The sequence below is a fragment of the Gobius niger genome, assembly GCF_951799975.1.
Source record: "Gobius niger genome assembly, chromosome: 21".
NCBI lineage: Eukaryota > Metazoa > Chordata > Actinopteri > Gobiiformes > Gobiidae > Gobius > Gobius niger.
This window is the reverse complement of record NC_136872.1, coordinates 27,495,323-27,522,015: the sequence shown is the minus strand read 5'-3', so window position 1 is coordinate 27,522,015 and position 26,693 is coordinate 27,495,323. Positions and strand designations below refer to the sequence as shown.

The 26,693-nt window shown below is 42.2% G+C and overlaps 2 protein-coding genes and 1 long non-coding RNA gene across 3 annotated transcripts in view; 2 read left to right on the top strand and 1 right to left on the bottom strand.

The window, feature by feature from the left end:
• Positions 1-26,693, top strand: part of LOC306981095 (NACHT, LRR and PYD domains-containing protein 14-like) — a gene marked incomplete at both ends in the record, with an annotated part of 347,014 nt that overhangs the window by 69,236 nt on the left and 251,085 nt on the right. The gene's annotated exons all lie outside the window — the stretch shown is intronic.
• On the top strand, positions 8,162-16,633 carry LOC306980696 (protein NLRC3-like; the record flags this gene model as incomplete). The annotated part of the gene is made up of 6 exons (XM_079580124.1): positions 8,162-8,174; positions 8,789-9,240; positions 12,520-12,995; positions 13,296-14,084; positions 14,161-14,334; positions 16,624-16,633. The coding sequence occupies 6 exons, from the start codon at positions 8,162-8,164 to the stop codon at positions 16,631-16,633; spliced, it is 1,914 nt and encodes a 637-aa protein (XP_079436250.1).
• Positions 10,510-11,343, bottom strand: LOC306980395. Its single transcript, XR_013794019.1, has 3 exons — positions 11,145-11,343; positions 11,000-11,065; positions 10,510-10,556 (listed from the first exon to the last, which is right to left on the bottom strand). It is a non-coding gene; the product is annotated as an uncharacterized lncRNA (long non-coding RNA).

Here is a 26,693-nt window from a genome sequence, read left to right as displayed (position 1 = left end):
GGCCTGTAGTTTGGTCTCCTGAGCATCTCACGGACATTAGTGTGGAAAGGACAGTGAAGCACGACTGGAGCTGCTCTGTTCTGAGCCATTTGAAGTCTCTGAAGATGCTTTTGTGGAGCATTGGACCACACTATAGGGCAGTGATAGGTGAGACAATACTATGCTTTGGACCAGTGGTTCTCAACCTGGGGGTCGGGACCCCCAAGGGGGTCGCGACACAAATTTGGGGGGTCGCCAGATCATTTAGATAAAATAGCCATATTTTCATTAGCGTATAATCTGATATATTATTATTCTATATTATTTGTTTGTACTTTGATGCATTTCATTTTAGCCAAAAAAATGACAAAAAATGACAAAAAATTGACAAAAATGTGACAGAAAGTGACAAAAAAGTGACAAAAAAAATGACAAAAAATGACAAAAAAATGACAAAAATGTGACAAAAAATGACAAAAAAAATGACGAAAAAATGACAAAAATGTGACAAAAAATGACAAAAAAATGACAAAAAAATGACAAAAAAATGACAAAAAATGACAAAAATGTGACAAAAAAATGACAAAAAAATGACAAAATGTGACAAAAAAAATTACAAAAAATGACAAAAATGTGACAAAAAATGACAAAAAATGACAAAAAAAATTACAACTAGATCCTCTCGGCTCAGGCGGGAGTTAAGAGGTTAAGAATTATGTAATCTACTATTTCTATTTCTCACGGTGTGACCCGAGCGGGGGTCACGAATCCCTTTTACTGTTAAAATGGGGGTGGTGGCTCCAAAAGGTTGAGAACCACTGCTTTGGACGACAGTTTTCACAACAGCAATGTATTGTTTTCTCACATTTATGCCAGTGATCGACAGCAACAGCTTCACATTGATGTCTGTGAATTTAAACTTTTTCCCTTTTCACCTGCAGTGTCTCGGATTATAATAAAAATCACCAATGACGAAATCAGTTTTACATTTAGTCGACTTTTCTTTTGACTGAAACTAAACTGAAATATTTGTAACACACATTTAAACCCGGCTCTCTCCATTATTCACATTTCACTGCAGAAAACACTGGCGATTTTCACACCGGAAACCCCTCATGTTTACCATAGAAAAGGTGAAATCATCGACTGGACTGGGTTTAAGTGAAGGTTTACTTTTAGTCACAGAAGCTCAGTCTGAGCCAGGAGGAGGGAAGTTTACAGCATCACTCACGTCCAGTCCATGATTTTTCTACAATGGATGTTCCCTGGATGAACGAGAGCCTCCACAAACGACATTTCCAACACATTTGTTCTCATGTTCACGTCGGTCTCCACAGCAGGAGTTTGTAATTGATATATATTCACCTGGACACGCCCCTCAGCTCCACAGTGCTGTATTTCAAACTGATCTCTCTCTCTTCTCTCGCCTTACTTGACACATTGTGCTGAAATTTGGGGTAATAATTATAAAATTACTTTACAACCGATATTCATCCTTCAAAAAAGAGCAATAAGAACAATGTATAACGCCGGTGACCGAGACCAATCCACTGTTTATTAAAGCCAAGATTCTGAAACTTCAAGACATGATCACTTTTAAAACTGCTCAGTTAATGCACAAAGCTGAAAATAAGCAGCGACCTCTAAAAACTCAGCAGTTGATTTTCTGAAAGAGAAGGAAAATATCATTTAAGGGGCTTGGATCACTTTAAAACTGCCCATGCCCGGACATCCAGAAACAGTTTGTGTGTGTCCGTTTGTGGTCCTAAAATATGGAATAAATGACACGTAGACCTCAAACCATGTCCGAATATCAGACAGTTTAAACATCAATACAAAGAATGGATTTTCTCTAAGTATCGGAAGAAAATCTCTGACTTTTCCTGTTCAGCTGTTGTAAACCTGATGTTGATGGTAGGGAGTATTCACACTGTAAATGACAACTTGGTTTAGATCACAGAGCTCAGATTATTGTTTTAAGGAAGCCTAAAATGTAAATAGGAAAAGAGACTGACAGTACTTAAAAGGGGCGGGACTAAATAAGTGTTTACTTCCCCCCCACTCCTTTCCGGACAGCCTCGTTTCAAACGTGCAAAAGGTAAAATAGTTTGTACTAAGACGTAAATGTGTTGAGCTGCACGTCTGAAACTGAGCTCATCTGCCACGATCATGGCAGGTTGTGTTTTGAGTTCGTATGAGTTTGTGTTTTTATGTTTTGTTCATGGTCCGGATAAAATCTGACAATACTTACAATACAATCTCTCCTTAATGTGGCTTTAATGGACATTTGTGTGTCAGTGTTTGCATCGTATTATCAGCGTGTCAGTGTTTGCTCTGAGTCCTAAACATCTGTCACATTTCTCTTGTATTCCTGAGCCCTGTGTCATCGATGAGAATAAAAGTGAGGATAAAAGTCTGGCTCTCACGGCCTCGGCTCCGGCTTTTACTTTCACACTTAAACCTTTACTGATAAAACGACACAAATAAACATGTCACATTTCAGAGACGGTTTAACCCTCTGTGGAATCAAACCCTTATGGCTCTGACACAGTGAAACCTCTCGACTCCCACCTGAACGGATCCCGTTTCATCCAGGCTTTCAAAAGGCTTTACCCCAATCAAAAAGCTTCTGGGGGAAAAAGCACCAAAACAGCCACAAACAATGAGAAGAAAACAAGGATGTAAACGCAACAAAAAAGTGATGTAAATGTGACAAAAATGTGACAAAAATGTGACAAAAATGTGACAAAAACTCGACCAAAAAGTGACAAAAATTTGACAAAAATGTGACAAAAACTCAACCAAAAAGTGACAAAAATTCTACAAAAATGTGACAAAAATGTGACAAAAACTCGACCAAAAAGTGACAAAAATTTGACAAAAATGTGACAAAAACTCAACCAAAAAGTGACAAAAATTTGACAAAAATGTGACAAAAACTCAACCACAAAGTGACAAAAATGTGACAAAAATTCTGCAAAAAAATGACAAAAATTCTACAAAAATGAGACAAAAATGTGACAAAAATGTAACGAAAATGTGACAAAAATGTGACAAAAATGAGACAAAAATGAGACAAAAATGCGACAAAAATGTGACAAAAATTCTGCAAAAAAATGACAAAAATTCTACAAAAATGTGACAAAAATGTGACAAAAACTAAACCAAAAATGTGACAAAAATTCAATGAAAATGTGACAAAAATGTGACAAAAATGTGACAAAAATGTGACAAAAATTCTACAAAAAAGTGACAAAAATTCTACAAAAATGTGACAAAAACTCAACCAAAAAGTTACAAAAATTCTACAAAAATGTGACAAAAACTCAACCAAAAAGTGACAAAAATTCAACAAAAAAGTGACAAAAATTCTACAAAAATGTGACAAAAATTCTACAAAAAAGTGACAAAAACTAAAAAAAAAAAGACAAAAAATAAAAAAAACATTTAAAAAAGGTGACACAAAACAGCAACAACGTGAGGAAAAAGATCAGTTTTGTGGGTCTTAGCTTTCAAATGAGGCGTGACACTGGCCTGTTGTTCTGACGGGGCTCAGAGATTGTGTGTTTGTGTTGTGTCCTGTCTGCTGTGGTTGTGTTGTTGCATTGCACTCCCATAGTCTCCTAATAAAATCAAACAAAGTGTTATTTTCAACATCAATCAATCAATATCTCTTTATAAACGATTTTATTTGGACCTTTAAAAACATGGTTGTTCATCCATGATGCCAAAGCACAAACAGAAATGTGAAGAAAGTGTCCGGAGTGTGAAGATGTAAATATAAATATAATCCCATTTACAAACTCTGACTCCATTATTTAGATTTCACTGCTGAAAATATTGGTGATTTTGTCCACTTTTATACATAAAATGATCCACATTTCCTTCTGATCTCAGTGTCAGTGATCCTCAGCCTGTGCCTTAAGGGTTAAGTGTGTGGCTGTGGTGACAGAGGGCGGGGCTTGTCCTCAGGTAAAGAGCAGGTGTTTCCGCCGCAGTGTCACAAATGTGCGGCTGAAGGGGAGATGACGGGACGGTCCTGTAATCTCCAAACCGAGCAGAAACCAGGGAGAGTCGGACAGAGGAGACGCTTCAGAGCCCACACTCAGGTGAGGCTTTGGAATCAGACAGAGCTACAGTTTACAGACTCATCACTGCATCATATACACAATAACACACACCAGAGCACATTTGGTGTTTGGCCTTAAGTCAAGGTTCATTGAGTCATAATGAGTGCATTATTAGAGCTGTGTCAGTGTAATGTGTGTAAATGCTTCTTATAAACAGAGCAAATACGTGTCTGAACCTGTGAGGAGGCAAAGTGCGTGTGAAGGAGTGTGATGAGGAATGTAGTCGAGCTGAACTGCTGAGCCGCTCCCACTGTTTCCTGTTCGTCCAGTCTCAGGTAAAAATAGTCGTAAGCCTTAAGTGTAACAGGTGAATAGGTAATAGATCTCCTCCTCTTTGTGTTCTTGTATCAGATCAGCTCCTCTGAGGTTGTATTTATTTGTATTTATTTATTATAGGGACAGTGCATATTAATATACAAACTAGCCTAAGGGCTGTTTTTCATCTGTCGTCCCAGGACAGTTGTTGTGTGTCCTCCTGAAGGGAGTAAAAGTACAATTATACACATTAAAATGCAATATAATAAAATATTTAAACAGAAAACAGAAAATAACACTCTCAATATCGCAAACCAATCATGATACACAAGAACAAGACTATTACAGGAGAGGTGAGGCCAGCAGGGGGCAGGAGAGGTGAGGCCAGCAGGAGGGCAGGAGAGGTGAGGCCAGCAGGGGGCAGGAGAGGTGAGGGGGCAGGAGAGGTGAGGCCAGCAGGAGAGGTGAGGCCAGCAGGGGGCAGGAGAGATGAGGGGGCAGGAGAGGTGAGGCCAGCAGGGGGCAGGAGAGGTGAGGCCAGCAGGGGGCAGCAGAGGTGAGGCCAGCAGGGGGCAGGAGAGACGATCCTGTCAGTGCTGAACGCTCTGATTCTCAATGAGACATTTGTTTAACTGTGTTTTAAATGAGTTTTATGTATTAATATTCCTAATTGTTGTGGGGCTGAGGTTCCATTCATGGGCAGCTTGGACAGAGAAGGTGGTTTGACCAAAGAGGCTTTTCCTCAGAGGGATGAGGCAGTCGCCCCTCGCTGCTGCTCTGGTTCTCCTGAGTTCTGTTGATCCGGTGTGAATGAACTGTCTGAGTGGAGGTGACGACAAACCATGTATTATTTTAGAGATGAGGCAGAGATGAGAGTATTTGACCATGTTTTCCCAGCTGAGTAAACGATGCTTTTGTAATAGTGACAGTGATGACATGAGAGTGTTTTTATGGTGCGTTTGTGCAGGGACTGGATGGGTTTGAGGGTTGTGACATTGACATGTGACCAGACGGTTAAACAGTTTGTTAAATGTGAAAAGATCATTGAGTGCATGTACATTTTTGCTGCTTGTGTTGACATTTGGTGCCGGATGTGTCTGAAGTTGCTGAGGGTAAACTTGATGCGATTACTGATCATTTTTACATGTGGTTTGAATGTGAGTCTTGAGTCCAAAATGACACCAAGGTATTTATACTGGGTCACAGTCTGACACACGAACATCAGGCTCCTCAAGACGACTCGTGTGGGACTTAGTGAAAAGCATGGATACTGTTTTGGATGTATTTCACTGTAGGCAGGAGTGCTTCAGCCATGCGGTGATGTGAACCATGGCCTGGGTGAGCTTTTCAGCCACTTGGGAAGCACTGCTGCCATGAACATATAGCACTGTGTCATAGAGACATCTGGGCATCTGGGACGGGAGGTCGTTGATGTAAAGTGAGAACAATAAAGGCCCCAGGATTGACCCTTGAGGCTCACCGGTCATTACAGGCAGGGCAGAAGATTGGCAGCTTTGCAGTCTGACCTGTTGTGTAATTTAGTCAGCAAGATGTTGTGATTTACTGTATCAAACGCTTTTCGTAAGTCAAGGAAGACGGCACCAACAACCCCGCCCTCGTCCAACAACCCTCGGATGTTCTCGATAAAGAAGCAAGTGGCAGTTTCAGTCGAGTAACTGGCTCCAAAGCCAAACTGCAGCGGGTGTCGGGCAAAAGAGGTGGTGTTGAGGTGCTTTGGACATTATGGGAAGTATACTTATGGGTCTGTAATTAGCCAAAGACAGAGGGTCACCATTTTTAAATACTGGGACAACAACAGCAGATTTCCATATACTTGGAAACATTCCCTGCGACAAAGAAGGATTGATTATCTTAGCAATGGGTCGTGTGAGTGAAGTACGTAACTCTTTAAGCATCACAGTGTCCACACCAAAGATATATGTCGTTGTAGAGAGCCACAGAGAATGAAATACACTGTAAAACGTCACTGTCCGAGACACTCATTACACTGAGAACAGGTACACTTTCATCCACAGAGTAAGTGATACTATTTGAGGTGTCTGGTGCAAAACAACTTACAATATTAGCCACAGAATCTACAAAGTAATGGTTAAATGCCTGGGCCACTTCTCCTGGGTCACTTATTCGATTTGTATCTGGATTCTCTTATTTGAAACATCTCATCAACATCAACATCACGACTGCTGCGTAAACATCATCAAGATCCTGCAGTTTGAAGATATTTAATCTGATAACAAGTGGATTTGTTGGAGTGAGGTTTTCTGCATGGCTGATCACTCTAATCACTTTCTTTTGTAGTAAGAAAGTAGGCTGTATATTAGTTTTATAGGGATTCTCCCATAGTTCCACAGTTCAGTTCCTACTGTGTTCAAAAGCAGCTCAAGGTCTTTTTCAGAACAGGACAAACTGTGTCATCAGCCAATGGGATCCATTGTACTTTGCTAGGGACTTCACTGATATCATTAATGTACATAATGAATAGTTTAGGTCCCAGAATGGAGCCCTGAGGGACACCGTGGGTTATTGTTGCCTCCATTGAGTTGATGTTATTAATGTACATATTGATTTGTGTCACTTGCTAACCCCCCGACACCAAACCGGTCTAGTTTATTTGAAAGCAGTGAATGGTCTCTTGAGTCAAAGGCCTGAGGTCACTGAAAATCCAACAGAAAACTCACTGTTTGATAGATGTTCATATCTTTTCTACTAGTTTGAAGTGGGAGTGAAATAAACTCAGCGTTCACATGATGAGGTTTATCTCTGTGTTAAAGGCTCTGATTCTCCCCCAGGACGAGACTCTGAGGAAATGGCAGAAGGAAAAGCAAAGCCTCCAGAGGGCAGCACTGAGCCACAGCTCTGTGGGACAAAGTGAGTTCAGTCGTTTCTCATCGACTTTCACCTCCTTCAAAGACAAATGTGTTTAGAGACAAAGCAAAACGAGATGATTGTTCTCTCCACAGAAGCAGATCCACAGCCTCAGTGTCCGCTCTGTCCATGAAGAGTAACATGTCTAAAGGTGTCCCTCCAGCCTTCAGTCCTGAACCTGCTCCAGACTCACGGTGAGAAAGACTTCATACTGTGTAGTAAAGGGAAGCAGAAACACCAGGGCAGATCTACAGCCGTTTGTTATCGACCTTAACAGACAAAGCAAAACCAGATTATTCTTCTCTCCACAGAAGCAGATCCACAGCCTCAGTGTCGGCTCTGTCCATGAAGAGTGACCAGTCTAAAACCTTCCCTCCAGTCTTCAGTCCTGAACCTGCTTCAGACTCACGGTGAGAAATAAACCTAATGTGGAGTGAAATGATCTCCTGAAATAACACTGAAGTGACAGAGTTTTTCTTCCGTTTGTTTATAAGTTTTCCACAATCAAAGGTCTTGAAGTGCAGAGTCGGCTTAATTTGAGGATATCCAAATGTGAGAGTTCAGGATCCACAGCTCCTCCAAGTCAATCCATCTGTTCTGATCTTTGTTCAGCAGTAAAGACTTTAAAAAAACAAGGAGCTGTAAAGCGTAACATGAGGACAGTGACAGGGTGACAGACTTTCAGGTTTAATGCAAGAGTTTGGATGAATAAATCAAATGAAACTCGTCATTTCAGTGAGCGACACCAGGCTGTTACACTTTATAACCTGTGTGTGAGTCAAATGTTTGTTCAGTGACTCTTCTGCAGCCCGTGGTCTGCTCCTCAGAGCTGCTGGGCCAGATCTTTACTGCCGTCTGCAGATCAAGTCATTTCAAACCTGATCTCTGTGGCACATTTAAAACACTACACGATGTTCAGTCACGGTGAGTCTTTCTCCACTGGGACGAGGACACGCCCATGACTCTATTCGTCCATAAGTGGAGCTGACAGTATTTCAGACGTCAGTAAAAGAATGTTGTTGGTCTCATGCTCTGCCCTTTGATCAGCCTCAGACCTCAGCATCACCTGCACACGCACACTTCACTCCTGAAGCTCAGCATGAATCCAGCTTCACTTCTCAGGCTGAAGAACCTGATCTTCTCTCCACAGAAGCCGATCCAAAGCCTCAGTGTCGGCTCTGTCCATGAAGAGTGACATGTCTAAAGACTTCCCTCCAATCTTCAGTCCTGAACCTGCTCCAGACTCACAGTAAGATCTGACCTGAACACAGAGTCTCAGCAGCTAAACTGTGCTTTATATTTGTGATTGTAACTTGTGAGATGTTAAAGACGTGCTCAGTGCTGTGTGTTTGTGTCACAGAGAAACAGAGTCAGAGCAGGACGCCTGGCCTCAGTGTGGAGACACAGGCAACAGTCCTGATCAGGGGGTTCAAGGCCCTGCACCAGGTGAGTCTGCTCAGTCTGAGACTCATCAACTACAGCAGGGAATAAGAGACCTGTTCATCAACATTAACAGGTGTCTCCTCCTCTGTGTCCAGGTGAAGGTCTCCACAAGGTTCTGAAGGACCATAAGCAGAGCCTGAGCAGCAGATGTGAGAGTGTGACAGAGGGAAGTGAAGAATCAGGAGATAGAACTCTTCTGAACAGCATCTTCACTGAGCTGTACATCACAGAGGGCCTCAGTGAAGAGGCCAGAGCCCAACCTGAGGAGAGGAGTCTGGAGACACAGTCCAAGAAGAAGCAGGTCCAGGAGATCACCATCAGGTGCCAGGACATCTTTAAAGCTCTGCCCCCTGAGCAGCAGCAGGGGGCGCTGCAGCAGGGCTCCATCAGAGCCGTGCTGACTGTGGGCGTGGCTGGAGTGGGGAAGACCTTCTCAGTCCTGAAGTTCTGTCTGGACTGGGCCCAGGGCTCAGAGAACCAGGAGCTGCAGCTGGTGGTGCCACTGTCCTTCAGAGAGATGAACCTGGTCAGAAGGGGGCGCTACAGTCTGATGGAGCTGATCCAAGTGTTCCATCCAGCGCTGGATCCACAGGTCACTCTCATTTAGAGAAAGCTTTACCTTCATGAGGAGTTTGTCAGTTTATATTTAATAAGTATAATTTATCTGTGCAGTTACATATCGGCCTCGAGATGTTTTCACAAACTAGCAGTATTTTCTCAAAAACGTTTGATTTGACTCTCGATAAAGTTATTGGCCTGCAGTTGTCCAGGCTCCCAACTTTGCCAGCCTTTTCTTGATGTCAGGCACCAGAGTGACTGACAGTAACGAATCAGGGAGTAAACCATGACGATCGATAGATCGATAGATCGATAGATCGATAGATACAGTGCCTCTCGAAAGTATTCATACACCTTGAACTTTTGCACATTTTGTCATGTTTACAACCCTAAACATGAAGATTTGATTTTGATTTTTTTACTGAAAGTTCACACACAAGTAACAGACAACTGTGAAGTGAAAGCAAAATGATACATGATTCTGTTATTTTTCAAAAAATAGAAAAGTGAAAAGTGGGGCGTGCATAAGTATCATACAGCATGAATTAATACTTTGTGGAACCTCCTTTTACTGCAATAACAGCACAAGTCTTTTGGGGTTTGACTCTACAAGATTTGCACATGTAGAGACTGACATTTTAGCCCATTCCTCTTTACAAAACAACTCAAGCTCTGTCACATTAGAAGGAGAGCGTTTGTGAACAGCAGTTTTCAGATTATTCCACAGATTTTCAATAGGATTTAGGTCAGGACTTTGACTGGGCCATTCTAACACATTAATATGTTTTTATTGAACCATTCCATTGTAGATTAATCTTTGTGCTTCGAGTCATTTGTAACAGGTACTTAAGCTGAAATAATTCTTACTGTTGGGCTAATCAGAAGTCTAGAGTACGGCTCTCGGAGAGATAGGACGGAGACTGATATCTGCTTATAAATGTTGTTATTATTTACAGTGGACATAAAAAACAGACACTTGGGACAAAAACACATGGACAGGAATGGCCATTCAAATGGACACAAACAAAACGTAAACATCAAATGTGATGAAAGTTCATGTGGGACAGTTCAAATGCACAGTTCATACGGCCACGGATTGGAGATTGAAGTATGACAGTTCGTAGTGAGAGTTCGGTTTATGGTGATAGTGTTCATGAGGTAATGCAAAGGCCGCAGAGTAGTGAGGTGCGAGGCAAGGGGGTGTGGTTATAAGCCGCCTACCGGCCCGAACAGAGCAGGTGGAGATCGTTGGGCTCGGGCTCGAGGCCTATCTACAGCTCGCCATCCAAGACTTAGGGACCTGGCCTGCGTAAAAAACAGGACCCTGAGTTCGATCGTTGTGCGCACATTAAAAATAATCATTATCTATTTAACTTCAATAAACAACTACTACTGCTCGCATTAGCAATACTAAATACAATCAACCATATTTTATGTATACAAAAGACTATACAAAAATAAGCAACACAAATGTCATTATGACAGGTGTAACTACCGGTGCGCACCAGCGGCAGTGTTCATTCATTGTCTTTTCCTTAGCATAAAAAGTTCAGATGACCCTAAACAGCCACAGGACTTAGACACCAGTTGTACATACATAAAATAAAGACTCGACATAAATATAATTTAAATTAATTCAGAGACATGGAGGAAAACGGAGTTTAAAGTCCAATGCTAACCCTGCTAACCCGCCCATAAGGAATACATAGGGGCGGCTAGTAGCTAACAGTAGCAACAAATTCACTCACCAACTCCGCTTAATATCATAACATCGACACACTCTCTCGTCACGAATCAGCCCTGATGGTCGGCACCTATAAGTTAGCAATTAGTTGTAAAATGTTGGACAGTTGTCATCGCGATCTGCAGGTAAACGAGAACTTTAAAACATACCGGCTTCGAACTCCCCCGAGGCTTAGCCACCGCACCTGTCAGCCATATTGGAACGCTGGATAATATAGAGCGCGATAGGCTGCAACGAGTCACGTGAGCGGGTGACGCTACGCTCGCGAGACTAAACGTAGGGACAGCGCAGGTAATGTAAGGGAATGACATTAAAGGAAATATAGCATATTTCCCACCCGTGTTACACATTGTCCTGCTGGAAGGTGAATCTCCGCCCCAGCCTCATTTCTCTTGCTGACTTCAGCAGGTTTTCCTCCAAAATGTCTCTGTATTTGGCTCCATCCATCTTCCCAACTATTCTTACAGTCTCCCCAGTCCCCGCTGAGGAAACGCAGCCCCACAGCATGATGCTCCCCCCTGTATATTTGACACTGGGGATGGTGCACTCAGGACGATGAGGTTTGCTCCATACATAACGTTTTGCATCTGGGCCAAAAAGTTCAATTTTTGTCTAAAAAAATTGACCAAAGCTCCTTCTTCCACATGGAGCTGTGTCCTCCATATGACTTCTAGCAAACTTCAAACGGGATTTCTTATGGCCTCCTTTCAATAATGTCTTTCTTCTTCCACTCGTCCATGAAGGCCAGATTTGTGTAGATAAGACTTATAGTTGTCCCATGTACAGTTTCCCCCAGCTCAGCGGCAGGACTTCACAGCTCCTCCAGAGTTATCTTGGGGCACTTGGTTGCATTTCTGACCGGTGCTCTCCTTGTTCAGTTTGTTAGTTTACGTGAACAGCCGTGTCTTGGTAAGTTCACAGTGGTGCTTTACTCTTTCCATTTCTGATGGATTGAACAGTTGCTCCGGGAGATGTTTAAATTCAGAAACTCCTCTTCCACAATAAGCTTTCCATCAACACTCATAGATCTGAGGTGTCTCGGTGCACTCCGTTCCAGCCGCCATCTTCCATATTAACTGTTCGTCATTAAAGCAGCCGCTCGCACACGCTTCATAGAAACCAAAAAGGAAGCAGGTGATCATTGTCACGGGAAAGAAATGCACTTTATAAACCAGATGGAGATGAAAGCTTTACTGTGCTGACAGAGGCAGAGAGAGAAACACCGTAGGTACAAAGATTATCTTTCGTCAGATGAATGTTCCAGATGCCCAGCACCGTATATTCAGAACAAAATACATTAGATGAACCTGAGAAGGTTGGCAGCCTTAAGACCACACCTGAGTCAGAAGCCACACAAATATAGAAATATTGTATTCATTTGAAACACTGCAGTCCCTCAGACACCAGCTCCACATCTCTACGATTTAAAATTGCTCCTGTAGAGAAAGAGATTGGTTTGAAATGTTGGTGCTGTTGTGTTTCTCTGCCCCACAGACGCTCACAGCCCACACTCTGTCCGTCTGTAAACTCCTGTTCATCTTTGACGGCCTCGACGAGAGCAGACTGTCTCTGGACTTCAGCTGTGAGCTCATCTCTGAGGTCACACAGAGGTCAGAGGTGGGCGTACTGTTGGTGAACCTCATCAGAGGCGCTCTGCTTCCTCACGCCCTTATATGGATCACCTCCCGCCCAGCGGCGGCCCATCAGATCCCAGCGCGGTGCGTGCACAGGGTCACGGAGGTCAGGGGCTTCATCACTGACCCACAGAAGGAGCAGTACTTCAGGAAGAGGTTCTCAGATGAAGAGCAGCTTCAAACAGTCCTGTCCCACCTCAGAACCTCCCGCAGCCTCCACAACATGAGCCAGATCCCAGTCTTCTGCTGGATCACCTCCACAGTCCTGGACCACGTGTTGAGAAGCCATCAGAGCGGACCACTGCCCCAGACCCTCACAGACATGTACGCACACTTCCTGTTGGTGCAGACGCACAGGAAGAAGAAGTACCAAGCTGCAGTTCAGGTTAGAACAGAGGACAAAAGTCTTAGAACAACTCACGATGATGCAGTTAGGTCTGATGACAGAGAGAAGAAGAGTTTGAGGAAGGCCTTTGTTCAGGAACTCAGATCTGAGGACAGTGTGGAAAAGAAAACAATTACTATGCCCCATCATTCTACAGTTAACCCTAAAGACAGGACAATCAAGAAGACTTTGTGGAAGGCTTTTGTACACAAGGTAAGGCCCAAGAGGAAACAAACCCCTAAGAACCAGGAAAAGAGTGGACAGACACAAAAAGAGGTCAGGTCTGAGACCTGGGGGCTGACAGAGGCCGACACAGAGCTGCTCCTGAAGCTGGGGAGACTGGCCTTTGAGCATCTGCAGACAGGAAACATCATGTTCTACCAAGAAGACCTGGAGCAGGTGGGTCTGGACCTGAGCGAGGCCTCGGTCTACTCCGGACTCTGCACTGAGATCTTCAAACGAGAGAGTGTCTTCAACCAGTCAGTCTACTGCTTCATCCACCTGAGCGTGCAGGAGTTTCTGGCAGCCGTTTACCTTCACCACTGCTTTAAGAACAACCAGGAGGTGGTCAGGGAGTTTCTTTATGGAAGTGAAAGAACCGTCTCCAGACTAAGTCCAAATGAGTTCCTCAGAAAATCTGTAGAAAAGTCCCTGCAGAGTCCAAACGGCCACCTGGACCTGTTTGTGCGGTTCCTTCATGGCCTCAGTCTGGAGTCCAACCACATACTTTTAGGAGCTCTGCTGAGTCCAATCCATCAATCAGAAATCACAGAAGTCATTAAGAATCTTAACAAGATGAACACAAAGAAAATCTCTCCTGACAGAAGCATCAACATCTTCCACTGTCTGATGGAGCTGAAGGACCAGTCTGTGCAGCAGCAGATCCAGGACTTCCTGAAGTCTGGAGGTGGATCTAAGGAGAAACTGTCTGTGATCCAGTGCTCGGCTCTGGCCTACATGCTGCAGATGTCAGAGCAGGTCCTGGAGGAGCTGGACCTAAACAAGTACAAGACGTCTGATCAGGGTAAACAGAGACTGATCCCAGCGGTGAGGAACTGCAGGAAGGCTGTGTGAGTCCTCAGTCACAGACAGAAGCTTCACAGGCCTGTTAGAATCACTCACATGTCGCTCTAACATCTGTTACAGGTTTGGTCAGTGTAGACTCTCAGAGCTTCACTGTGAAGTGGTGGCGTCAGCGCTGAGCTCCAGCCTCTCCCATCTCAGAGAGCTGGATCTGAGTGAAAATGTCCTGAGTGACTCCTCAGTGTCTGCGCTGTGTCCAGGTCTGAAGAGTCCTCACTGTCAGCTCTCCTCTCTCAGGTCAGTGCAGGTCTGAAGAGTCCTCACTGTCAGCTCTCCTTTCTCAGGTCAGTGCAGGTCTGAAGAGTCCTCACTGTCAGCTCTCCTCTCTCAGGTCAGTGTCAGGTCTGTGATGGCTCTCGCTCGTCCATCCTCCACTCTCCTCATCCTTTAATCACTGAGTGATGGGACGTAACCGTTCTCTGAGAGTGAAGTAAAGTGTAGGAGATCATGTCTGAAAAACTACAGCATTTACCCCCGACCTCTGAGTCCTGCTCCAAACCAGAGTCTCAGATGTTCAGCTGTAGCTACAGAAACTCCTCTGACTTTACTCTGGACTTAATCACTTCATTTATTCTTTATTCAGATTGAGGTTCTGTGGTTTGTCAGAGATCAGCTGTTCCTCTCTGGCCTCAGCTCTGAAGTCCAACCCCTCACATCTCACTGAGCTGGACTTGAGTGAGAACAAAGACCTGTCTGACTCAGGAGTGTCTCATCTGTGTGGTTTTCTGCAAAGGACAGACTGTCGCCTGCAGATTCTCAGGTCAGTTCACTGTCTCTGTGTCAGGGCTCAAGACAAAAATGATTAATTTCCAGAATAATAAGAACTTAGAAGTTTTATCCATAGACTTTTAGAATATATTAACACATTGAGTGCCAAAAAGAAAAAAACGTGGTTTTGCAGTTTTTGTTGTTGTTTGTTTTATTACAAAACGAGACAGTCTTAGCCTGGCCTGAGTCAGACTGATCCTCATGTTCACAGATTCATGGGGGAAACAGTCTGGAATTGTGTGATTTGAATCTCGCTGACTCCGGCAAAACCAAGACGAGCCAATCATAGCGCGGGAGCTCTGTGTGTCGTCTTCTGTGCTAGGATTTACCATCAAACTCCTCCGGCCGTGACCAAAACAGTGAAGATGGCGACACATAGACATAGACAAGTCCATAGACTTTTAGAATATATTAACACATTGAGTGAAAAAAGGAAAACAAAACGTTTTTGCATTTTTTATCCGTCGGCCTCATAATCACAGACCAATGAGGTCGACAAGCCGACAGTTTATGATCTAAACATAAACCTTGTGTCAGACGCGAGCGCTGTTTACTGCGAGTCACCACCGCGTCCTCGGCAACGTGTTTTTGTAACAATATTTCAGCTCCATGTTCTCTTCAAACAACGTGAAACTCAGGCCCAGACATTCTCAATAGTCCATGTTCTTTTCTTGAAGAGTGAAGAGTGAAATGAGGGAGACAGTTGTGTTTCATAAAACACACAATATTTGATCAAACTAGCCTCTGTTTAGCTTAGGATTTCTGAGGAACCGAGACACGTAGAATGAAAGTGTTTCCACCTCCTGAGAGCTGAGAGTCTCAGCTTTCAAACGAGCCACAGCCTGTGTCCATAACTTTAACACAGAATACACTGTGGTGCTACAAATATCAGGAAAAATGGTCTGGATTGTTGGCACTCAATGTGTTAAATGTCATTTTAAAAATAATCACAAAATAAATGAAATATTTTCATCTATTTATGCTTTTTATACATTAAGATGTGTGTATTGTTCAAACTATATTTTAGAAAGTTTTAGAAAAGAATTACACTTTAAACAATTTGTGGAAAAGTTTGCTGTTTTAAATGATTAACTCTTCAGTTTAAATTCATGACTTCTATTATTCAAGATGTGTCTTTGTGTTTGTTTGATCTGTTTAATCTCTGGACTTTAAGAACTTTATTTATTTATGTATTTATTTTATTCAGATTGTGGAGCTGTGGTTTGTCAAAGATCAGCTGTTCCTCTCTGGCCTCAGCTCTGAAGTCCAACCCCTCACATCTCACTGAGCTCGTCCTGTGGTATAACGATCTGAGTGAGTCAGACCTGAAGCAGCTCCTGGTCCTCAAACAGAGCCCTGACTGTCGACTGGAGACACTGAAGTGAGTCCAGACTTTATCAGACTGTTCTGAACCTGGAACATTTTCTATTTTGTAAAAACACTGAGGCTGTTGGAGTTTGTTTTAAAGAGTTTTTAATCTTAAATCCATTCTATCATTAAAGGTTATTTATGAAGATCAAGTGTTAACCATGTTATTACGTTATATCCTTATGAAAAACAGACCTGGAGTGAGTTTAGTTTCAATAATCATCATATTCAGTTTATCTCCGTCTTCCTCAGTCACACCAGCCCACACTCCGATACACGGGAGATTTAACTGTTTTAAAGACTTTATTATTTTTCATTGTCTTTCCAGATTAATTATTGTGAATAATAATAAGTTGTAATAAATAATTCCTGATTTCTGCTTCTCCACAGGTGGAGATAATGATGTTCATCAGCTCCAGATCAGACGCCTCAGTCTGAGTCCAGGAGAATAAACAGAAGGATTCAGGATCACGGCTCAGAGGAACAGGTCTGAGCTCCATCAAGAACCTGGAGACAAAAAGAGAGAAGAAAGTGAAGTCCTTCAGACTCTCCAGGCGTCTGATCCTGGAGCTTTGATCTGTTTGACTTATTGATATTATTACATTGATCTGATATTATGATCTGATGAAGAACAGTTTGTTCAGATCAGATGGAAACTCTCTGAAGAAGCACAGTCTGACCTTCAGTCTTGTTGTAAACTTTGTCCCTTGAGTGAAATAAAGTGTGTCATGACTTCAGACGACGTCCTGGTGTCGATTCATCATAAATGTTTCCATCGTCTTGTTCCTTCGTTGTTGTTGCATCGTGGCCGAAATAACTTTGCTCAACATCTCAATGTTTAGTTAAATCTTTACTGGGCGTTTGCAGAACGTATGAACAGTGCAGCACATTGCTTCCGTATATCTTCTTCTATCTTTTCTAGCTCTGAACACAGCTTACAGCAGGTAACATAAGGCTAGTTTGCCCTCTACTGGTTAACATTGAAAACCTCTCTTGGTAATTCAAACAAATGCGTATAGGGCAGACATTAAAATAATAAACAAAAATGAGTTAGTCCAAACTAAGCTGTACATAAGTCTGGTACTTCAATGAACAAAGTCTTTCAGATGGAGAGGCGTACGTCTCTCTCTAGTAGAACGTCTCATTTCTGGCTCAGCAGGTAAAACATTTGTCACCTGAATATCTGGGGCAGGTGGTTTCTCTGACACTTTCTCTGCACTAGAACTCTGTTCTAACATTTGTGATTTGTTTAACTCAGGTAGTGTAACAACACGAGGAGCAGTGTCTGGAAACACTAAGCTTTTCTCTTTTTCAACATTTAACACGGGATCGGACAATCTGGCTCTGACCTGATCTACCTGCCTCTTCACAACTTGACCAGCACCAACACTAACTGTGTAGGACAGGGGTCCTGAAGAATCTTGGATAACACCAGGAATCCATTTTTGTCCATAGGAATAGTTCCTGATGAGAACGTCATCTCCCGATGTGAATCCTCTCTCTTTACAGTGTGTGTCATGTGTCTCTTTCTGTTTCAGCTGTTTTTGTTGTACTCTGGTTTTCACGTCCGGAACAACCAAATCCAGGGCAGGTCTTAGTCTGCGTGACATCATGAGTTCTGTGGGGACAAACCTGCTGTTGCGTGAGGTGTAATCCTGTAGCTAAACAAGAATCTTGATAACCTTGTTTGTATTGTCCCTTCTTTCATCTTCTTCATCCCCTCTTTGAAAGTTTGAACTGCTCTCTCTGCAAGTCCATTTGAGGATGGGTGAAATGGGGCGGATCTCAAGTGATTGATGCCATTTTGCTTCATGAATGCTTCAAACTCTGCACTTGTCAAGCAAGTCCCATTGTCTGATACCAGCATGTTTGGTATTCCAAAAATACTAAAGCTCTGTCTGAGTTTTTCAACAGTGACTTGGGAGGTGCTTGTTTTTGTTGGGTTCACATCCAGCCACTTTGAATGAGCATCCACGATCACGAGAAACATTTCTCCTTGGAACGGTCCAGCGTCGTCCACATGAATCCTTGACCACGGTGACTCCGGCCATTCCCACGGATGTAAAGATGCAGAGGCAGGTGCTTTCTGATGTGCCTGACATTCATGACATGCCTGAACAGTTTTCTCTATCTCTTGATCCATACCTGGCCACCACATGTATGATCTGGCCAGTCCTTTCATTTTAGTCATTCCTGTGTGAGTTTGGTGCAGCTATTTGAGCATCCCCTCTCTTCCTTTAGTCGGGATAACCACACGAGCTCCCAGAGAACACAGCCATCTCTTACGCTGAGCTCCATTTTTCTCTGGTTCAAAGGCTTCAGGTTTGGATCAGTTTCTGCAGGCCATCCTTTCAGGATGTATCCATGTACTTGTGATAAGACGGTGTCTTTCGCAGTCCAGCTTTTTATCTGATTTTTCGCTTATCAATGTCTCATCCAAAATGTCCATCATCAGCACCTGCTCAGTCCTTTCCTCTTTCTTTAATTTGACCGAAACTGACAGTCTGCTTAAAGGTCAGCTCACACTACACGACTTTTATGCCCGATTTCACTCTAATTCTCAGTCGTGCCGATTCTTCTCGAGTCGCGTCTAGTCGAAGGCAGTCACAGAGTCGGGTCGTGTAGTGAGGGGGGTCGTGTAGTGTGGACCCCCCATTCTATATAAAATCGTTTACGACTAGAAAAGTCATGTAGTGTGTGCTGACCTTAAATCACAATAGCATTTCACTGATCTGTTGTGAACCACCTGGGAAATGGTGGTAATAAATCCGACCTGAGGCGAGACGCTGCAGGGAAAACACGGGTTTGTTTGGATGTTTGGGATCCACGTGTGGCAGGAAAGGCCGTGACCGAGACGACGCTGTTTTCCATTTCAGTCAAAGTCATGTTTTTGCCAAAGACGAGACTAAAATCATCCAAACTTCACAGACAGTTTGAAAAAGTCTCACTTAAATTCTCTGCTAAAGGAGCAGCTCTGGAGACACTACAGGCAAAACTACAGTTTTTTCAGTTTTCAGGTTTTGGGACAAATCTGTCTCTGAACATACAAGCTTTCACCCGGAAACAGGAAATATACCAAATCTTCACAGTAACATGTTTAAATATTGCGCTGATTCAATGTTCCCCCATAGACTTATATGGGAGAACACAATTTCAAGGGCCTTTTTCTCCAAACACATGTTTCTGTCATTGTGGCGACACTATGACCACGTCAGTCGGACCTAAAGACTTCACATTTTCCAGCCTTGGACTGAACAATATTTGGAAGGTTTTTTCAGAGGGATTTTTTATTATTTAATCCCTTAAGCCCCATTTATTGAGTTTAATGTCAAAAAATAAGGCGAAAATTACTTTAAAACTAAACAAAAAATCCAAAATCCCCTCTGAGAAAGTCTTTATCAATAAAATGACATTTGAATGTAGCTCTGTCCATTATTCAGATTTCGTCGCTGAAAAGATGGGAAATTTGGGGCATTTTTAGGCATAAAACACCTTGTTCTTATATGAAAAGATAAAATGACAGAAAACTTCTTTATTCTTTATTCTTTATTAGGATCCCCATTAGCGCCACAAGTGGTTGCTCGTCTTCCTGGGGTCCTGACACAATATAAAATTACAGAACAGTTAAAATAGAATCCATGAATGTTTCACATTTCATATAATCACGCAGCCTCATAGGACACATATAACACACGGTGACTCTGCTCAGATGTACTGAGCTCATTCACCTTTTACTTTCAGCTTAAAGGGGCTGTATGGAAGTTCTCAGTTTTATACTCGCTACTGCCACCTCAGGTGTAATGCGTAACTGCGTGCATGACGCGCACATCCTAGTACACGTACGGATAAACAGAAACAACAGCATTTGCATCACGTTTTGCACAGATTTGCAGACATGACTTGAACTGAGGTAATAAAGTGTTATTTGTGCGTTTTGTCAACGTAGACAAAGTATAAATAAAACGTAGGCAACAGGTGTATTATAAGCGATGCACTAGTAAACATTTTAAAAAGCTAAAACCTAAGGCCCAAAAGTTAGCATTGCATTAGAAACTTGAAGTAGAGCAGCTGTTTACGTTTTGTACTCTCATGCTTATATAAAGGGTTATCGAGATGTTTTTGTCCTGAAAAGCCTCATAAACTACTACTTCAGTTTGTAGATATAGTAATTAGCTTACAGTACTTACAGTATTGCAGCTGCTGCTTGTGCAGACCCACACAGCTACTATACATTTCTCTAATAATTAGAGCTAACAAACTAGCATAACAATGACTCAACAGAACCAACATTCACTGAAGTTGCACAAAACCTGCTTTGAAAACGTGCTACTGGCTGATAGCTTGTACATTTATTAGCTTAAGATATTATTTTTCACGTAAACCTGTAATTGTGTCTTACCTAAGCTAACGGTGAGTGTTTTATCATAGCGAGAGCATCTCTTAGCGCTATCGCTGAAAAGCTGCTCCAATACTGACTCTGGTCTTTGACCTGCGTCGCTCTGACTCCAGTTTACTTCACTTAATCGAAAGTTGTTGCTTCACGTTCTTGTGTTTTCTTGGGGTCTGTGATGGAGTTTCCGCTGGGCTCGAGGCCGGTCTCTTCTTGCTTTCCGCAGACTCCATCCTCACTGTTCAAAAGTGACCTCCTTAGAGCGGAGACATGGACGCCTGCGGCAGCTGCTCGGGCACACGCATGACGTCACGCGCTCTGAAGTCCACTTTTCTTATTGACAGTGCAGGCTTTTAGAGACAGGGCTGGGCTCAGTCTACACATTAGGACATGGCCGGAACATGTAGGGGAATGAAAATACTTAATTTTAACATTTTGAAACTCCGTATAGTCCCTTTAAAGTGTGGTTTACTCTTAGTATTTCTGACGTTAAAAGGAAAGGAGTTCCAGGCGTTTGCTCCTCTGTACATAACGGTTCTTCTGATTGAGTCACTTTCGGGTCTGGGAACAACCACAGAGTTTGTCGTCACTTGATGAGACACAAACCTGTGACCAAACCCGCTGAATAAGAGTTTGTCGAACCAAAAACTGGGCTGTTTGTCCATCAGAACTTTGTGCATGACCATGAGGAGACTGGCCTGTAGTTTGGTCTCCTGAGCATCTCACGGACATTAGTGTGGAAAGGACAGTGAAGCACGACTGGAGCTGCTCTGTTCTGAGCCATTTGAAGTCTCTGAAGATGCTTTTGTGGAGCATTGGACCACACTATAGGGCAGTGATGTAGGTGAGACAATACTATGCTTTGGACCAGTGGTTCTCAACATGGGGGTCGGGACCCGCAAGGGGGTCGCGACACAAATTTGGGGGGTTGCCAGATCATTTAGATAAAATCGCCATATTTTCATTAGCGTATAATCTGATATATTATTATTCTATATTATTTGTTTGTAGTTTGATGCATTTCATTTTAGCCAAAAATGTGATAAAAAATTGACCAAAAAAAGACAAAAAAAGACAAAAAAAAGACAAAAAAAAAGACAAAAAATGACAAAAATGTGACAAAAAATGACAAAAAAATGACAAAAAATGACAAAAAAAAAAGACAAAAATGTGACAAAAAGTGACAAAAAAGTGACAAAAAAATGATAAAAAATGACAAAAAAGTGACAAAAAAAATGACAAAAAATGACAAAAAAATGACAAAAAATGACAAAAAAATGACGAAAAAATGACAAAAAAGTGACAAAAAAGTGACAAAAAATGACAAAAAAATGACAAAAACATGACAAAAAAATGACAAAAATGACAAAAAATGACAAAAATGTGACAAAAAATGACAAAAAATGACAAAAAAAATAACAACTAGATCCTCTCGGCTCAGGCGGGAGTTAAGAGGTTAAGAATTATGTAATCTACTATTTCTATTTCTCACGGTGTGACCCGAGCGGGGGTCACGAATCCCTTTTACTGTTAAAATGGGGGTGGTGGCTCCAAAAGGTTGAGAACCACTGCTTTGGACAACAGTTTCCAGTGATCGACAGCAAAAGCTTCAAATTGATGTCTGTGAATTTAAACTTTTTCCCTTTTCACCTGCAGTGTCTCGGATTATAATAAAAATCACCAATGACGAAATCAGTTTTACATTTAGTCGACTCAAATTGAACTGAAATATTTGTAACTCACATTTAAACCCGGCTCTCTCCATTATTCACATTTCACTGCAGAAAACACTGGCGATGTTTACACCGGAAACCCCTCATGTTTACCATAGAAAAGGTGAAATCATCGACTGGACTGGGTTTAAGTGAAGGTTTACTTTTAGTCACAGAAGCTCAGTCTGAGCCAGGAGGAGGGAAGTTTACAGCATCGCTCACGTCCAGTCCATGATCCTTCTACAATGGATGTTCCCTGGATGAACGAGAGCCTCCACAAACGACATTTCCAACACATTTGTTCTCATGTTCACGTCGGTCTCCACAGCAGGAGTTTGTAATTGATATATATTCACCTGGACACGCCCCTCAGCTCCACAGTGCTGTGTTTCAAACTGATCTCTCTCTCTTCTCTCGCCTTACTTGACACATTGTGCTGAAATTTGGGGGTAATAATTATAAAACTACTTTACAACCAATATTCATCCTTCAAAAAAGAGCAATAAGAACAATTTATAACGCTGGTGACCGAGACCAATCCACTGTTTATTAAAGCCAAGATTCTAAAACTTCAAGACATGATCACTTTTAAAACTGCTCAGTTAATGCACAAAGCTGAAAATAAGCAGCGACCTCTAAAAACTCAGCAGTTGATTTCTGAAAGAGAAGGAAAATATCATTTAAGGGGCTCGGATCACTTTAAAACTGCCCATGCCCGGACATCCAGGAACAGTTTGTGTGTGTCCGTTTGTGGTCCTAAAATATGGAATAAATGACACGTAGACCTCAAACCATGTCCGAATATCAGACAGTTTAAACATCAATACAAAGAATGGATTTTCTCTAAGTATCGGAAGAAAATCTCTGACTTTTCCTGTTCAGCTGTTGTAAACCTGATGTTGATGGTAGGGAGTATTCACACTGTATATGACAACTTGATTTAGATCACAGAGCTCAGATTATTGTTTTAAGGAAGCCTAAAAAGTAAATAGGAAAAGAGACTGACAGTACTTAAAAGGGGCGGGACTAAATAAGTGTTTACTTCCCCCCCACTCCTTTCCGGACAGCCTCATTTCAAACGTGCAAAAGGTAAAATAGTTTGTACTAAGACGTAAATGTGTTGAGCTGCACGTCTGAAACTGAGCTCATCTGCCACGATCATGGCAGGTTGTGTTTTGAGTTCGTATGAGTTTGTGTTTTTATGTTTTGTTCATGGTCCGAATAAAACCTGACAATACTTACAATACAATCTCTCCTTAATGTGGCTTTAATGGACATTTGTGTGTCAGTGTTTGCGTCGTATTATCAGCGTGTCAGTGTTTGCTCTGAGTCCTAAACATCTGTCACATTTCTCTTGTATTCCTGAGCCCTGTGTCATCGATGAGAATAAAAGTGAGGATAAAAGTCTGGCTCTCACGGCCTCGGCTCCGGCTTTTACTTTCACACTTAAACCTTTACTGATAAAACCACACAAATAAACATGTCACATTTCAGAGACGGTTTAACCCTCTGTGGAATCAAACCCTTATGGCTCTGACACAGTGAAACCTCTCGACTCCCACCTGAACGGATCCCGTTTCATCCAGGCTTTCAAAAGGCTTTACCCCAATCGAAAAGCTTCTGGGGAAAAAAGCACCAAAACAGCCTCAAAAAATGAGAAGAAAACAAGGATGTAAACGCGACAAAAAAGTGACAAAAATGTGACAAAAATGTGACAAAAATGTGACAAAAACTCAACGAAAAATGTGAAAAAAATTCTACAAAAATGTGACAAAAATGTGACAAAAATGTGACAAAAATTCAACATAAATTCAACCAAAAAGTGACAAAAATGAGACAAAAATGTGACAAAAATGTGACAAAAATTCAACCAAAAAGTGACAAAAATGTGACAAAAATGTGACAAAAATGTGACAAAAATTCTACGAAAATGTGACAAAAATGTGACAAAAATTCTATGAAAATGTGACAAAAATGTGACAAAAACTCAACCAAAAAGTCACAAAAACTCAACCAAAAAGTCACAAAAATTTGACAAAAATGCGACAAAAATGTGACAAAAACTCAACCAAAAAGTGACAAAAAAGTGACAAAAATGTGACAAAAACTCAACCAAAATTCTACAAAAATTCTACAAAAATTTGACAAAAATGTGACAAAAACTCAACCAAAAAAAAAGACAAAAACTCAGTAAAAATGTGAAAAAAATAAAAAAATACTTTTAAAAAAGGTGACACAAAACAGCAACAACGCGAGGAAAAACATCAGTTTTGTGGGTCTTAGCTTTCAAATGAGGCGTGACACTGGCCTGTTGTTCTGACGGGGCTCAGAGATTGTGTGTTTGTGTTGTGTCCTGTCTGCTGTGGTGGTGTTGTTGCATTGCACTCCCATAGTCTCATAAAATCAAACAAAGTGTTATTTTCAACATCAATCAATATCTCTTTATAAACGATTTTATTTGGACCTTTAAAAACATGGTTGTTCATCCATGATGCCAAAGCACAAACAGAAATGTGAAGAAAGTGTCCGGAGTGTGAAGATGTAAATATAAATATAATCCCATTTACAAACTCTGACTCCATTATTTAGATTTCACTGCTGAAAATATTGGTGATTTTGTCCACTTTTATACATAAAATGATCCACATTTCCTTCTGATCTCAGTGTCAGTGATCCTCAGCCTGTGCCTTAAGGGTTAAGTGTGTGGCTGTGGTGACAGAGGGCGGGGCTTGTCCTCAGGTAAAGAGCAGGTGTTTCCGCCGCAGTGTCACAAATGTGCGGCTGAAGGGGAGATGACGGGACGGTCCTGTAATCTCCAAACCGAGCAGAAACCAGGGAGAGTCGGACAGAGGAGACGCTTCAGAGCCCACACTCAGGTGAGGCTTTGGAATCAGACAGAGCTACAGTTTACAGACTCATCACTGCATCATATACACAATAACATACACCAGAGCACATTTGGTGTTTGGCCTTAAGTCAAGGTTCATTGAGTCATAATGAGTGCATTATTAGAGCTGTGTCAGTGTAATGTGTGTAAATGCTTCTTATAAACAGAGCAAATACGTGTCTGAACCTGTGAGGAGGCAAAGTGCGTGTGAAGGAGTGTGATGAGGAATGTAGTCGAGCTGAACTGCTGAGCCGCTCCCACTGTTTCCTGTTCGTTCAGTCACAGGTAAAAATAGTCGTAAGCCTTAAGTGTAACAGGTGAATAGGTAATAGATCTCCTCCTCTTTGTGTTCTTGTAGCAGATCAGCTCCTCTGAGGTTGTATTTATTTGTATTTATTTATTATAGGGACAGTGCATATTAATATACAAACTAGCCTAAGGGCTGTTTTTCATCTGTCGTCCCAGGACAGTTGTTGTGTGTCCTCCTGAAGGGAGTAAAAGTACAATTATACACATTAAAATGCAATACAATAAAATATTTAAACAGAAAACAGAAAATAACACTCTCAATATCGCAAACCAATCATGATACACAAGAACAAGACTATTACAAACTCAACAATTACAGAGAGACAACAGACGAGGACAAGAGGCCAGCAGGGGGCAGGAGAGGAGGGGCCAGCAGGGGGCAGGAGAGGTGAGGCCAGCAGGGGGCAGGAGAGGTGAGGCCAGCAGGGGGCAGGAGAGATGAGGCCAGCAGGGGGCAGGAGAGGTGAGGCCAGCAGGGGGCAGGAGAGGTGAGGCCAGCAGGGGGCAGGAGAGGTGAGACCAGCAGGAGGCAGGAGAGATGATCCTGTCAGTGCTGACAGCTCTGATTCTCAATGAGACATTTGTTTAACTGTGTTTTAAATGAGTTTTATGTATTAATATTCCTAATTGTTGTGGGGCTGAGGTTCCATTCATGGGCAGCTTGGACAGAAAAGGTGGTTTGACCAAAGAGGCTTTTCCTCAGAGGGATGAGGCAGTCGCCCCTCGCTGCTGCTCTGGTTCTCCTGAGTTCTGTTGATCCGGTGTGAATGAACTGTCTGAGTGGAGGTGACGACAAACCATGTGTTATTTTACAGATGAGGCAGAGATGAGAGTATTTGACCATGTTTTCCCAGCTGAGTAAACGATGCTTTTGTAATAGTGACAGTGATGACATGAGAGTGGTTTTTATGGTGCGTTTGTGCAGGGACTGGATGGGTTTGAGGGTTGTGACATTGACATGTGACCAGACGGTTAAACAGTTTGTTAAATGTGAAAAGATCATTGAGTGCATGTACATTTTTGCTGCTTGTGTTGACATTTGGTGCCGGATGTGTCTGAAGTTGCTGAGGGTAAATTTGATGCGATTACTGATCATTTTTACATGTGGTTTGAATGTGAGTCTTGAGTCCAAAATGACACCAAGGTATTTATACTGGGTCAC